This window comes from Odocoileus virginianus, chromosome 32 (assembly GCF_023699985.2).
Source record: "Odocoileus virginianus isolate 20LAN1187 ecotype Illinois chromosome 32, Ovbor_1.2, whole genome shotgun sequence".
Classification (NCBI taxonomy): Eukaryota; Metazoa; Chordata; class Mammalia; order Artiodactyla; family Cervidae; genus Odocoileus; species Odocoileus virginianus.
The window spans coordinates 20,388,258-20,402,371 of NC_069705.1; the positions used below are offsets into that span (position 1 = coordinate 20,388,258).

The following is a 14,114-nucleotide window of genomic DNA, read 5'->3' on the forward strand; positions in this document are numbered from 1 at the left end:
TCATGGCATTCTGCTCATTTATTAAAGAAGAATGCTGGTGACCAGCAGTTACCAGAGAGAGCCCACTGCCATTGCTATAGGAAGCAGCCTGCTTATTATCATCCTAGAAGGATGGGAGAGCAAAAGAAACGTCTTAAAATCACTATTTATTGTGAGAAGAGTTGAACATCCCTGGTGAAAAGACTGAAACGACATCGTTTAACCTGGCTCTTTCAGCAGTTTTGTCACATAATGCCTGTCTCATAGCATCTCCTTCCTCTTACGTGGTGAAAAAGATGTATTCTTTCAGTGTAAATCAAAGAAAATTATGCTTGCTTTTTGAGATATTTGGCAACCCATTAATGGTGTTCTTTGAGGTCTGAACTGTTTTATTTCTACAAAATCTGCAGCACCTACTAAAGTGGTGGGCACCCCTGATGGTGCAGAATTAATACTGGCTTGTTGATTAGCTGAATGGATGGTTGGCTGGATAGATGGATGGACAGATGAATGAGAAACATTGGGCAATAAGAATAATAAGCCTCCTGTTTAAATGAACAACCTCTTCCCCTCGTATTATACAGAGCACACTCTGCCCACCCCAGGCAACCAAAGACATGAGCGAGACTCAAGGTGCTCAGCATCCTGTTTCGTATCCAAGTGATGTTCGGGCCACTGATGAAAACAACAAAAAGCAGCAAAAAGCCAGCCTGAAAGTGAATGTGCTAGTTGCTCAGTCCTATCTGACTCTTTGCCATCCCATGGACTGTAGCCCACCAGGCTCCTCTGTCCATGGGATTCTCCAGGCAAGAATGCTGGAGTGGGTTGCCATGCCCTTCTCCAGGGGATCTACCTGACCTAGGGATCGAACCTGGATTTCCTGCATTGCAAGCAGATTCTTTACTGTCTGAGCTACCAGGGAAGCTACTTAAAAGTCAACCTAGATCTTGATTTCTTTTAATAAAAGGGTCCACTTACTGAAATAACCTAGGAGAAATAATATTGATCGAATGACAATCTAAGGAAAAGTGAAAAGCCTAATGACAAAGTAGGGAAATATATCTATGACACATGACCAACAAAACCTTAGTGTTTAGAATAAAGAGCTCTTATAAATCATCAAGAAAAGCACAATCAACTCAGGGTAAAAATGGGCAACAGATATTTCACAGAAGAGCAAACACATATGACCAGATGCCACAAAGAAATGTGTCTTATCATCAATAGCCAGAAAAATGCCAGTCAAAATCTGTAAGATATAATTTTATATCCACTTGAATGGCAAAAACTAAAGTCTGGCAATGTCAAGGGTGGACAGCATGTGCAGACACAGGATCTTTTTATATTACAGGGAGGAGTGAGATCAGTACAGGAACTTTTGAAAAACTTGCATTATAAAGTTGCATGTACATCTTCTCTACTACCCAGTAATGCTACTGCTAGGTATGTGTGTGTGTTATTGCAGGATGGTTACTTTGGTTACAGGGTGGTAGAGTGACAGGAGACTGGTAGGTGTGCTATTATTAAGGTCCTGGCTTTTTTCGGTGGCGGTGGTTTTAGGTGCTTGCTATATTTTTTCCTTAATGAAATATTCAAGTAAATAACAAAATGTCTGAAAATAAATCGTAGATCAGTAATAATCATGTACCAAAGACAGGCTTATGGCCATTATAAAGGAATGGTATGGGACTTTCTTGATGGTCCAGGAGTTTGGCATTCACCTGCCAATGCAGGGGACATGGGTTTGATTCCTGGTCCAGGAAGATCCCGCATGTGGCCGAGCAGCTGAGCCCATGTGCCACAGCTGTTGAGCCTGTCCTCTAGAACCCGTGCTCTGCAACATGAGAAGCCACCGCAGTGAGAAGCCTGCGCGCCACAGCTAGAGAGCAGCCCCGGCCGGCTGCAACTAGAGAAAGCCTGCGAGTAGCAACGAAGACCCAGAGCAGCCCAAAGTAAATAAATACAAATTAAAAAAAGAGAATGACGTTTCTAGCTTACCTTCATAAAGCTGGGCATACTGGGGGAATCCTGCGGCTCGGAGCCAATCACAAGCTTCTTTGGCTTCGATTTCTACAAGAGAAGAAAGGACAGACAAACATGTTAGCTATGCGTAAATCTGCTCCTTCTTCCTTAATAAACCCTGGTTTTGTTATATAATTGCCAGTTGACAAGGGATAAGCAAAAAACAAAATCCACTTATTCAAACGGCTTAAAATTTTTACATCTCTTCAGACTTTAAAAGATACATTAAATTATCCACCTTTCCTTTAAGAAACAAAAATGGAGTCTCAGCATTAAGTCCCTCTCTGCTGCTTCTGTGTTCTGGTTACAAATAATTATGAAAACAGGGCATCGTGAGAAAGTTGAAGGAGGATTAAACAACTGATTTCAGGTCTGCGTGGCTTAACTTGGTTTACTTTTCGTATCAATAGAAGGCCGCCGAGTACATCTGACACCTTGGAAGAGAACTGACTTGACCCGATGGGATGCATGTAGCGGCCTGTGTGTTCTGAAGGTGTCTCTTTGGGTCTATCAGGCAGAGAGAGGCGCTGAAGGGCCCTAAGTCGATAAACCCCGCAGTCATGGCAGGCTGAAATGCCCAAAACAACTTCAACTACCCCGTGGTTAACATCTTATAGACAGTACGGATAAACAGTAAGGCCAAGAGCAACTGACATGGTGTTCAAATTCATCCAAGCCCTGTTTACGATCCCATTAAAACTGACTCACAGAGGAGTTTGGGGCATAATCATTAGTTTCTCAGTTTTTACAAAAAATATTCTTTCAACCCTTCTTCCCACCTTCCTCAGATCCTCAGGGTACTTAGCGTGTAAGGCTATTCACTCATTTATAAATGTCTCAGTATTGCTTAATTTACTCCACATTCAAATGTTCATTACACTTTTCTCCTCTGAGCCAGATAGGAGGTGGATAATCCATCAGAGAGAAATATATATATGTCTCACTTTAATATAATCTCACTTTTGTGCAGTAACTTTATTGTTTTAGAAAATAGGTTTTAACTTATTGTTTCATGAGTTCTTTGAGTCTTTAGAGGAAAGACAATTGAGAACACTCAAATTCATTAAAACAAGTAAGGATGGCCTTATAGAAAAAAGCCTGCTAATATCTTGTGATAAGTTAGTTAATACCCAAACAAAAACCACTTATGGCAGCAGGGAAGCAATAAAAGACAGGGCAAGGTTTATTACTCTGATGAATCTTTTCAGTGTGGTGATGAAAGCAGCATCATAAAACACAAGATTCAGGACTGAACTTGAGGTTTTGAAGGATAGAGTGACTGGAACATGTCACTCTGTTGACATTGAAGAATCTCAATCTCTGTATTGAATAAAACAATATATCAAACTGTACAGTGAGAATTATCTGCATTTAACAGTTTTTCTTGTATTTATATCCATACCTCATCTCAGTAAGGAATTAAAGAATCTTTAAATAAAATCATAAAATAAACATTTTCCAGAAAATTGTATTGCTGGAAAAACATATAAAAGTTCAACATTTTATTTTAAAAGATGTGGAAACTACTTTCTTCTCTATCCCCATGGCCATGGCACAAAGATAGACATGGAAAGAAAAGAAGCTAAACATTTATTTTTTTAAAATATATTAAATATCTTGCTTATTCTACTGTATAGAGGTTATTTCCATTGAATAGATTGTTAGACGTCAAACAATAGATTGTTAAAAAGTAAAAGTATTTGCTTTCTACATATTTTACTTAATAAGTGTGAAGAGCCAGAAATTCTCAACATCTACCTTTTCTGGACTATATTCAGATATGCTATCAGATCAGCACACACACAAGCCTTAACTGGACCCAATTCTCCAGCCAGCATCACCACTTATTTAGAACATGTTCCTGATTTCTTATTAAAATGGCTTCATGCCAAGAGGCATGAAAGATGTATGGCATTATTTTTTCTAAAGAACGTTTAAATTATTTATATAATACTTAACAAGTTACAAAGTGTTTTCATATATGTGCTGTGCTTGGTCGCTTAGTTGTGTCCAACTCTTTGTGACCCTATGGACTGTAGCCTACCGGGCTCCTCTGTCTATGAGATTCTCCAGGCAAGAATACTGGGATGGGTTGCCATCCCTCCTCCAGGGAATCTTCCTAACCCAGGGATTGAACCCAGGTCTCCTGCATTGCAGGCAGATTCTTTACTGTCTGAGCCTACTCATTTAAAGCCACTTCAGGAATACATAAATGCCTACTGATGTCTTGTCACTCTTATTCATTTCCCACCACTAAGAAAAAAGAAATGCCCCCAAATGACCAAAAATTGATCTAAAAAGCTGTATTCACATAGCCACTCTTCTTAGGGGCAGTTGGTTAGAAAGAAACGATGTGAACAGGCCAAGGTTTGCATCTTGTGCAGATAATTTAATGGAAGGCTTACAATGTCTAAAAAGCAGCACTTTCAAGAACTACAGAGATCAGGAATTTCACCTGTCTTTTCCTTTCTCTAATATAGATAAGAATGTCTTTCCTTTAGATATCAAACCATGGGAAAGAGACATGCCTCTATTTAGTTTACATTTAACAATGTCCATTCATGAAATTAGGATGCATAATAAATGAGAGCCTGTTGCTTCTATAGAAATCAGAATTAGAAAAACTGTAAAAAGCTGTCATTGAGTTTTTAATAAATGGGATAGTTACTGACTTCACTCTCACCCCTTTGCAATTACCAAGAGAAAATGGTAATGACCTAAGATCCATTTTATTTAATATGAAAAGAACCCATGTCTACAACCAGGTCAGGTAGGGATTTACCCTTTCTAGTTCCCTCCTGATTCAGGCCACAACTTCCACCCTTACCCTAACTAAAACTCCAGGTCTCCTGTTCTCTTTCTTGAGATTCCTGACATCAGCCTTGCCTCATCAAACTTCCTACATTACCGTTTTGATCTTGGCTCTCCTGCACAAACTTCCCTGGAGCTCCTGCTGCAATGCTTAGAAAACTAGTCTAGACATCTCCCCGGGGTTTTTAAGGCTCTCCACGTGGCATGGAACTGTTCAGCTCCCTGCACGTGCTCCATACCCCAGCCAAAGTAAACCTGGTCCTTCTTCACCCCCCAACACATCCCTGGCGGGAAATACTCTCCCATCCTCTCATTATCAAATTTTACTCATCCTTCAAGGCCTCGGCCAAGTGTCATGTTCTCTAGGCAGTCTTCCCAGATGCCTCCCAACAATTCCATCAATGGTTAACTTTTATTGAGCACTCACTGTGTACAAGGCCCAGTCTAAGCACTTAAGGTGTATGAATTCTGACTCCTCATATTGATCCTAACAGGTGAGCTGGGAATATCCCTAAGATATGAAGATGAAGGAACAAGTGAAGAAACAACCACTTCTTTCCATTCAATTGCCAGTGTGACAGAGAGCAAAGACTTGCAGAAACAAGCAACCCCGATTTCTCTGGGAAAAAAAAAAAAAGCATCAATGAACAACGTTAAAAATACTTAGCCAAACCATGGGAATGCAGCATCAGTACTGTGACTTTGACTCCCCCTGTGTCTGGTTTTGGAGGCCTCTAACCGGCTCTTGGGACAATGTTTTAAAAAAAAAAATCCCCACCAGGCAAAAGTGCCATCAGAAACTGAAAATGCAGTGGAAATACGACACGTTTAGATCTGGGTTTTCTCTAAGCCAACAACAGACAAACGTGTGAAGGAGGAAATAGGAAATTTTTATTGGAACCAGCTTCAGTAATGACTTGTGTTAGATGAATGAGGTTCGGGAGAACCTTTGGTGTCTGACTGGGAACCATGAGGCTGTATTCGCACACTTCCTGGCATGATGGGGTGACCCTAGCTTCCCCTCACCCCTCAACAGTAAGTGAGACAGAAATTCCCCAACCCCGTCATCGTTCCGCTGAAGTCGCCATCTCAGTGGTTGAGCAATGACCGTCGGGTCTGAGCAGGATATGAGTACTTCCACCTTCCATCTCCTGTCTTCACAGTGGGAACCCTCACGTTGAGCTTCCTGCCTTCTTTGCGATTTGCCATGTGCTTCCAAAATCAGGCCTCAAGGCAAATGCTCCACAGAAAGCATCTCTTAAATACAATTCTAAGGAATCGGGAGGAATGTAAGAAAAGTCAAGCATGTTCCGGTTTCTGTGGATTCCCCCAACATGGGCAGACTTGTGGGCACAGACCCGTGGAAACACAGATGCTTTACCAGCCATGGAGAAGCATGTCGGCTGTGTGAAGGCAGGCGCTACTTTCTGATCTAAAACAGGATTCCTAACCCCGGTCACAAAAATTCCTTCAAACGGAAGGAAGAATTGCTTCAAAGGATCAGTTCTCCTGCCTCCATTTGGGGCACCACTTTACCGGACCTCCATACAGTTGGGCACCGACAGGCCCACCTTCCCTGGCAGGTGGGCTTCTCGGGGGCTGAGGAGCAAACCACAGCCTCAGACACTTCACCTTGGAGGCTCTGAGCCCGGGTCCCGGCGGGCATCACCTGGGGGCGTCTTCTAAAACCACCCCCACTCCCAAGTGCTCTCATTTTCTCCATCTAGAGAGGACTGGGACAACGTCTTTTTAAAGAAGCTCCTAAGTAAATGTAAAGGTAGTCAGGATCCGGGACCACTGAACCAGGTAGCATTTCTTCATATTCCTTTATCCCAGACTCTTTCTCCCCAAGGTATCCTGGCATCCGTCCCACGGAACTCTCTGATAACCCGTGCTCCTCCCTGCCCTCAGGAACTCTCTCCTAGGCCAAAGGGTAGGCGAGCCCTGGATTGGTCTGTAGGAAATACACGATTTACATCATGTCACGTCGTGTCACGTCACTCCTCTGCTCAGAACTCCTCCATGACTCCCACTGCCTTTCAGACACGACTCCTCAGCAGACCCACAGCCATCTTAGCCCGCCCTCTGCCCGGCCGTTCTGCTCACGGAGGGCCTCCAAATGCAGGCTCTGTCCAGTCTTCCTGAACTCCTTGCAGTTCCCAGGATGCACAGGCTCTTCATCTCCTCTCTCTCTTGCTGCAGATAAATTCTCCCTTTGCACCCCATCAACCTCTCTCCCCCTATTCCCTGGGATAGTGAGTACACCTACTAGAAGCTTCTTAATTCATTCATTTATCCCGAGAGACTACTATTTCCACATTGGAAGCACACTTACATTTGTTTGAAGGACAAGAACCCATTGACATTTGACTGAGAGCTACGACTTAAACCCCTATCTCTTTGCAATTAATAAAAGTAAATGTTCCACACACACACGCTGCCAAAAGATTGGCTACTGGGAGTTACTTATGTAAAGTGGGACTTCCCTGGTGGCTCAGATGGTAAGGCATCTGCCTACAGTGCGGGAGACCCAGGCTTGATCCCTGGGTCGAGAAGATCCTCTGGAGAAGGAAATGGCAGCCCACTCCAGTACTCTTGCCTGGAAAATCCCATGGACAGAGGAGCGTGGCAGGCTATAGTCCATGGGGTTGCGAAGAGTCGGACACGACTGAGCAACTTCACTATGTAAAGTGAATTTCTAGTTGGGCTAAGTCAGATAGCACAATGTATATGTTAATATTTATTAAACTCTTCTGTTATCTAATCACAGCAAAGATTATGACTAGCCACTAGCAACATTCCTACCCTCAGGTGCCTAAAAAAAAATTCTAAACATCTGCTGTGTCTCTTCTCAAAGAGACCAGTGAGAAGCTTCTGTAAGACCTATCAATGTAATTCAGCTCCTGGGTCATCTGGCCTGCCAGTAGCTGACCCAAATCCACCTTTAGATAAATTCCAGCACAGCCGCACATTTACGTGCAGCTAATCACCGTTCACTTCCCTGCTTAGCTCAGTATTTATTTACTGCACATCCACGGTCTGCGCCGCCTGCTGTGCTCAGGGACAATCAAAGACACAGGTCTCTGCCCTGAAGCAGGAAGCCAAAGGCAAAGGTACCTCGCGGTGGACGGACCCTCAGCTGCTTCTCTTCCTATGAGTGAGCTGGCTTCCCAAGGGCTCTTCTGAGAGCCATGTAGTTAAGTCCCAAGGGACCCTGTCCAGGCAGCCCCCAAGAGTCCCCATTTCATAGATGAGAGCCAGACTTCTAACACTGGCCCCGGGCCCTTGCGCTTTCCTCCAGGGCCCCAGGCTAACCGACCCACCCTCACAGGCCTCTTCTCACCCACCCCATGCTCCCTTTTCTGCTTTATCTTTTCTTCTCCCAAAACATTTATTATGTTTACTTTGTCTCTCCCCTCTGTAAACTCGCCAAAGGCCAGTTTCTTTGCCTGTTTTCCTCTTTGATATATTCCAAGCGCCACCAACAGTGTGGGATACCTAGTAGTTAATCAATAAATACCATATAAATAAATAAACTGCAATGTGATTTTCTTCTTGTGAAGTGGTCTTATTTTTTTCAGATCAGAAGCCACCATGAGAAATTACATCTTACATCGGCCCCCCCCACACATGCATATGTGTACCTATGCACGCATTCATGTATACACATGTGTGTATATGAGCATATATAAAACTGAAACAAGTTTCCCCAAATAACACTTACAATAAGTAATGCAGTCTTACATTTTTTAATGAAAAAAAGAAAAAAAAAAAAAAAAGCTATTTGTTACCTCCAAAAAAAAAAAAAAACAACCAACCTGTTTGAAATACACTGTTCTCACACAGCTTTTTCTTAAAGAAAAGGAAAGAGGAAAAGAAAGAAAAGAAAAAGGAAGGAAGGAAGGAAGAAAAGTAAACTAAGAAACCTTTGTACAGTACAGAGGAGGCTATGACGTGGCAAAGGAAACACATGTATGAATTCAGAGGCAGGCGGGGGAGGGAGGGGGCTACTGGGCATTCATTTCAATGCTCAGCCTTTATTTGGAGGGGTTACGATCTTTTCTAGAAGGCTGGATTGCAGGACAGGAGACTGGGAATAAAAGAGAATAAGCTAAGTGGAGAGCTGGCAAAGCACAGGTGTGTGTGAAGGTACGGTAAGCAGACTCGATTTACTGTAAAACACAACAGAGGAAGGGGAGGGATGCAGTGAAAAGCAGGTCATGCCAAAGAGTAGATACAAGCATCTCCTTAGCCTGGTTACCCAATGAGCAACCAACATGATTTCCTCAGATATACAAGAGCTTTGCACGAGTGTCCCAAGTTCCTACTAATAATACGCCACAGAAAGGGGGCAAAGTATGATCTGTGACAGGTCAGCGAAACAGGTCTAGGAAAGAATCCATTGCTTAGTTAAGTAGCTTTAAGAACACAATCCTTCTGGACTGGTTTCCTCGTCTGTAAAATCTGGGATTGCCATAGGCTGTGCAGATTCCTTAAGCTTCTGACTCTAAGAATTCCTTTATGCCCATTTCCCTTGTTTGTCAAGACAACAGTTAGACAAGGTTCCATCTGTTAATTTTCCACATTTATCATCAATTACACGGAGACATTCTCCTTCCCTCAAAAAACTGACCAACTGTACAAAACTGACTGGCTTATTGCTAAAATATCTAATTTGTTTCCTTTTTTGCAGGGGGCGGGGGCGGGAACCATGCCAGGGATCTAACATATGTGCCCCTGCCCTGAAAGAATGGCCTCCTAATCACTGGATCGCCAGGCAATTCCCTCTAATTTGCTTCTTAATAGATCAATTTCTAGATTTGTTCCCTGAAGCCTATGATCATATTACAGAGAACTCAAAACCCTAGGGATTTTTGCATATACATGTCTCCAGCCCTCAAACTAAAATTAGTCTTTACAGGAAGAAAACACTCCAACCCATAGAAAACTCTTGAGTTTAAAAAAAAAAATCAAAGTTTTACTTTGCTTATTGATCTTGTACATTTGTGTTTCAGTTAACAGCACCATCTTGACATCAGCTCAATCAGGGAACTGGGGGTTAGAAAGCCTCTTGGAACTTTTCCATTTTTTCCTCTTTACAAATGAGGAAGCTGGTCCAAAGTTTAGCTATCAATAATTTGCTTACGGTCACAGAGGGCACCGCCCTCCCCCCACCAGCCCTCACTCCTGGTTACAGAACTTACTGCACAGGGAAGTCTTGCTCACAAAGATTAGGTTGTTTTTCAATACAAGTAAGAACTGGGAGTTTTGAGGGAGTTCTCTTTTTAAGTTTTTTTTTTCTCTCCTACTTGAGATTCGGAGACAGATACGTTGCTTTCTAGTAAAGAACATTCCTAGAAATAATATAAGGGGGGGGCAGGACCCATTTTCCCTAATGATGTGATGACAACTTAATAAATGGCTCTGCTTTAAAGAAGGGACACATAAGGCAAGCCCACACCTGATATTCTGCACAGGAGTCCACACTCCAGCAACGCAGAAATTTAAATCAATTAAAATTTCCTTTGGGGATCGCTGAGGTCAAGTGTTTGGAAAACACTATTTTTAACACACAAACCAGGAAAAAAAGCACAAAGCTCACACCAAAAAATACATGCCCTTCCCGTGCGAAGGCCAACAGCTCTGCATGCATTTAAGCTCAGGCAGGACTGGGCACTATCAGGCACTCCAGGCTCAAGCTGATCCAGTTGTTTCCAGGAACAGAAATCATCTCCCAATGAATCAGAAACTGGCACTTACTACCCAACACACACAAACACACACACACAATCAAACTTACATGAAAATAAACTGTTAAGGAAATGGATATTGCATCATCACATCTTTCTACTTCATTGCAATCTGAGGCAAAGCAAAACCCATCTCCAGCTACATACACACACACACACTCTCTCTCTTCCAGTATTCTGCACCAAATATTTATGCATTTCAAACCACCTACTGCTAAGAAAAAAGATATGAAGTAGTTTCTTAAATAGTAAATTATCTAAAGATAACTGGATAGATTAGGAAAATGATTTCAAGAGAGGAAGCCATCTTAAACCAACTTTAAGGGTCCTTGTTTTTTTGAGTCTCATTTTTTTTCTTCCATTAAGTGAAGAAGATGGTTTAAGATTATATAATTTGCTTCCTTTTAAACTTATTTTTCAAGGCAAAAATACCTGGTTACAAACCTAAAATAGCACCTTCCTCCCTATCTCCACCATTCAAGATTGACACACTCATCAAGTCTTTCACATATGTCTGCAAAGCCTTTTCTATAACACTAAGCACCTCTCCCCAATCTGAAGCTTTTGCCCTAAGTTCTACAGCATCATAGCCCAGGAAACATAAAATACTGTGCAAACTGTAGTGCTACAAAAACCTGAAGTTAGAAATAAAGGAAACAGTGAGGGATGGTACAGAAACTATTCACTCATATTGCAGTCCATCCTGACAGAGAAAAAAAGAAAATCTAGAATTGAACGAAACGTCAGGCTGCCTTATCAAAGACCAATGAAAACAAAAACATGGCAGGTACTAGTTAATACAAGCAGATTTTAGCCACTCCTATGTCTAACCTCAAACAGGAAACACTACAGACAGACCTTGCTTTACTTTACTTCACAAATACCACAATTTTTACAAATGGAAGGTTTGTGGCAACTCTATCAAGCAAGTCTATTATTGGGACACTTTTTCAACAGCATTTTAAAAAATTAAGGTCTGCATTTGTTTTTTTAGATGTAATGCTATTGCGCACTTAACAGATGACAGTATAATATAAATGTAACTTTTATATGCACAAGGAAAGCAAAAAATCTGTATGACTTGCTTTATTCCTGTGGTCTGGAACCAAACCTGCAGAACCTCCAAGACACGCCTGGGTTCAATTCGACTTCTGAATCTCAAGCAAAAGGTATAAGAAATAGAAGTATTATTGTCTTCTAGGTGAGCAAAATAATTATTTTCATCAAAACTGCTTATGACATTTAGGCCTCCCAAACACACAATCCACTGGTCAAAATTTGACCCAAGTATTTTTGTTTAGTTTAGGACATTACTGGTTTTATAACATACACTTTTCCTACAAACACATTAAAATCCTCATTTTGTTGCTTCCCTGTTTTATTTACACAAGGGGACAGGAAGAGGTCTCCAGTTCCATTCAACTCACATATGACCTTGGACTAGTCCTTGAACTTCCAGGCAACTCAGCTGTCCCTCAGTAGGGAAGAGGCAATGTTTTTCCAGGCTGCCTTTGCACAGATCTGGAATTTCCCCTGGAATAACTTTTACAAATGCATAAGCACCATACAAGATCCCTTTTAGGTGTCACACAGTTTGAAAAACGGAGCTGTAAAGAGATGTCCTTGATGGTCTCGCCACACTGGGAGGGCAGGTGAAAATGATTGCAGAATTTCGACATCCTCTATCTCCTTGGTTATCTGAGTGTGACAAAAGGCATGGCAGGGTGGGAGTACGTGGGCCACAGGCCATTTCACCTCCCAGGTCCCTTCCTCTCCGGCCTCCTAAGTGCTGCAGCCTGGGAAATGCTCTGAACTCAGGGTGTGGAAAACTTTTGTCCCTCAGACATCCTCTGGAGACTCTTGCAAGGAGGAGGAAGGCGCCTTTCTGTCGAGCTGCAGGAAGCAGCCTCTAGCCCTCTCCGCAGGACACTCAGAGGTGGGGCAGGGGAGAGAACAAAATGTGGATGGGAGGCGTCAAAGGCATCTGAGGATTCTATGCACTGACCTCAGCCGTCAGCTAGCTTTTGATTTTTCTCCTGGGGGCGGAAGGGAGAAGACATGAGAAGGCCACCCGGTTGAGGCAGAATGTGTGGATGGAAAAGGAGCTCACTTTCCACTGTGAAACTCACTCCAGTAGCAGCATAAAAAACAAGAATGAAGGATTAAGAGAGAGACTTGATTCCCACCATGTGTGTTGGCTTGACTTCAGCAAAGGAATACTGTTTTTACCTTTTGGTGCCCAAGAACATTATTTCCTAATAGGTAGGCCTTTTCAAGATGCCATTCAAAATGTTTCCAATGACCTCTGGGAGAAAACTTTCCCTTGGAAACATTATTTTGGAGTGCTTTCACTGAAGTAAGCGCCATTCAGTACAGTCAACAGAGACTAGAAAATGGCATCCAAAACTCCGTCTTCACATATTAAAGACAGAGGTTTGAGTTCTCCATTCACAAGGCCCCTGAGAGGGGACGCAGAGATCACTCATTTGTCAACCTGGGACCCTAACATTAAAGATCCCCGTCTACCAGCACAAAGAAACTGTGGAGTAACTGCAAGGTTCTGTTTGGCCACCAAATATTGTTTCCGCAACTGAATCAACTCCTGCCAAATGTATGTCCGCAACTGGAATCTACAGTCACAGACACCTGGTTGAAATCCTAGCTTGGTCATGTACAGTGAGTGATCTCAGGCAAGGTATTTAACTTTCTCTCTGGGCTCAGATTCCTCACCTTAAGGAATGGAAATAATTAGATCTACTTTGTGAGGTTGCATGAAGATTACATGTGACAATGAAAGCAAACTTAAGAATACATTTTAACTTCTATAATGTGGCTCAGTGGGTTAAGAGTTCGCCTGCAACACAGGAGATGTGGGTTCGATCCCTGGGTCAAGAAGATCCCTTGGACAAGGGCATGGTAACCCACTCCAGTATTTTTGCCTGGAGAATCCCCATGGACAGAGGAGCCTGGCGGGCTACAGTTCATAGGGTCGCAAAGGGTCGGACATGCCTGAGCACGCACACATAATGTCACTACTATTCTGCTAAAAGTCTATATATTAAAAAAAAGTCTATGTATTTTTTATAAAATATAAAATTTTTTAAAAAGGAGTATCCACACTAGAGAAGGCTGACTGTTGCTTATTAGAAACTATAAAAATTTTTATATATACATATACATATATGTACATAAACATATATATAGACATATACATATATATATGTATAGGCTAAAAATACAAGACTTTATTCCTACCCACTGTTAATTATGATGGCAAGAAGGAAATAGCTAGTGAAAAAAAATGTTGAGACCCAATTAAAGAAGTTCCAGCAGAACTATACTTACTTATCATTAATGATGATAATCCTTAACAATAACACAGGCTCCCACAAGGAAAAGCGGAAACAGGCAGGAAGAGGCTTTCTCAGCTGGGAATCTTATCCCTTTCACATTAATTGGATTTCTGACTAATTTGAGGTGGAAAGAAAACACCACTGATCATACTTCCTCCAGTCATCAATTCCTATAAAAACGTATTTTAACCCTACAGCA

General features: G+C 42.1%; 1 protein-coding gene across 7 annotated transcripts in view; it reads right to left on the reverse strand.

The window, feature by feature from the left end:
* Positions 1–14,114, reverse strand: part of DLC1 (DLC1 Rho GTPase activating protein) — a 489,149-nt gene that overhangs the window by 27,693 nt on the left and 447,342 nt on the right. For all 7 annotated transcript variants that reach the window (XM_070459963.1, XM_070459964.1, XM_070459965.1 and 4 more), the window contains one exon: positions 1,978–2,049. In XM_070459963.1, coding sequence (XP_070316064.1) covers positions 1,978–2,049 — 72 coding nt within the window. The remainder of the gene's footprint in view (positions 1–1,977; positions 2,050–14,114) is intronic.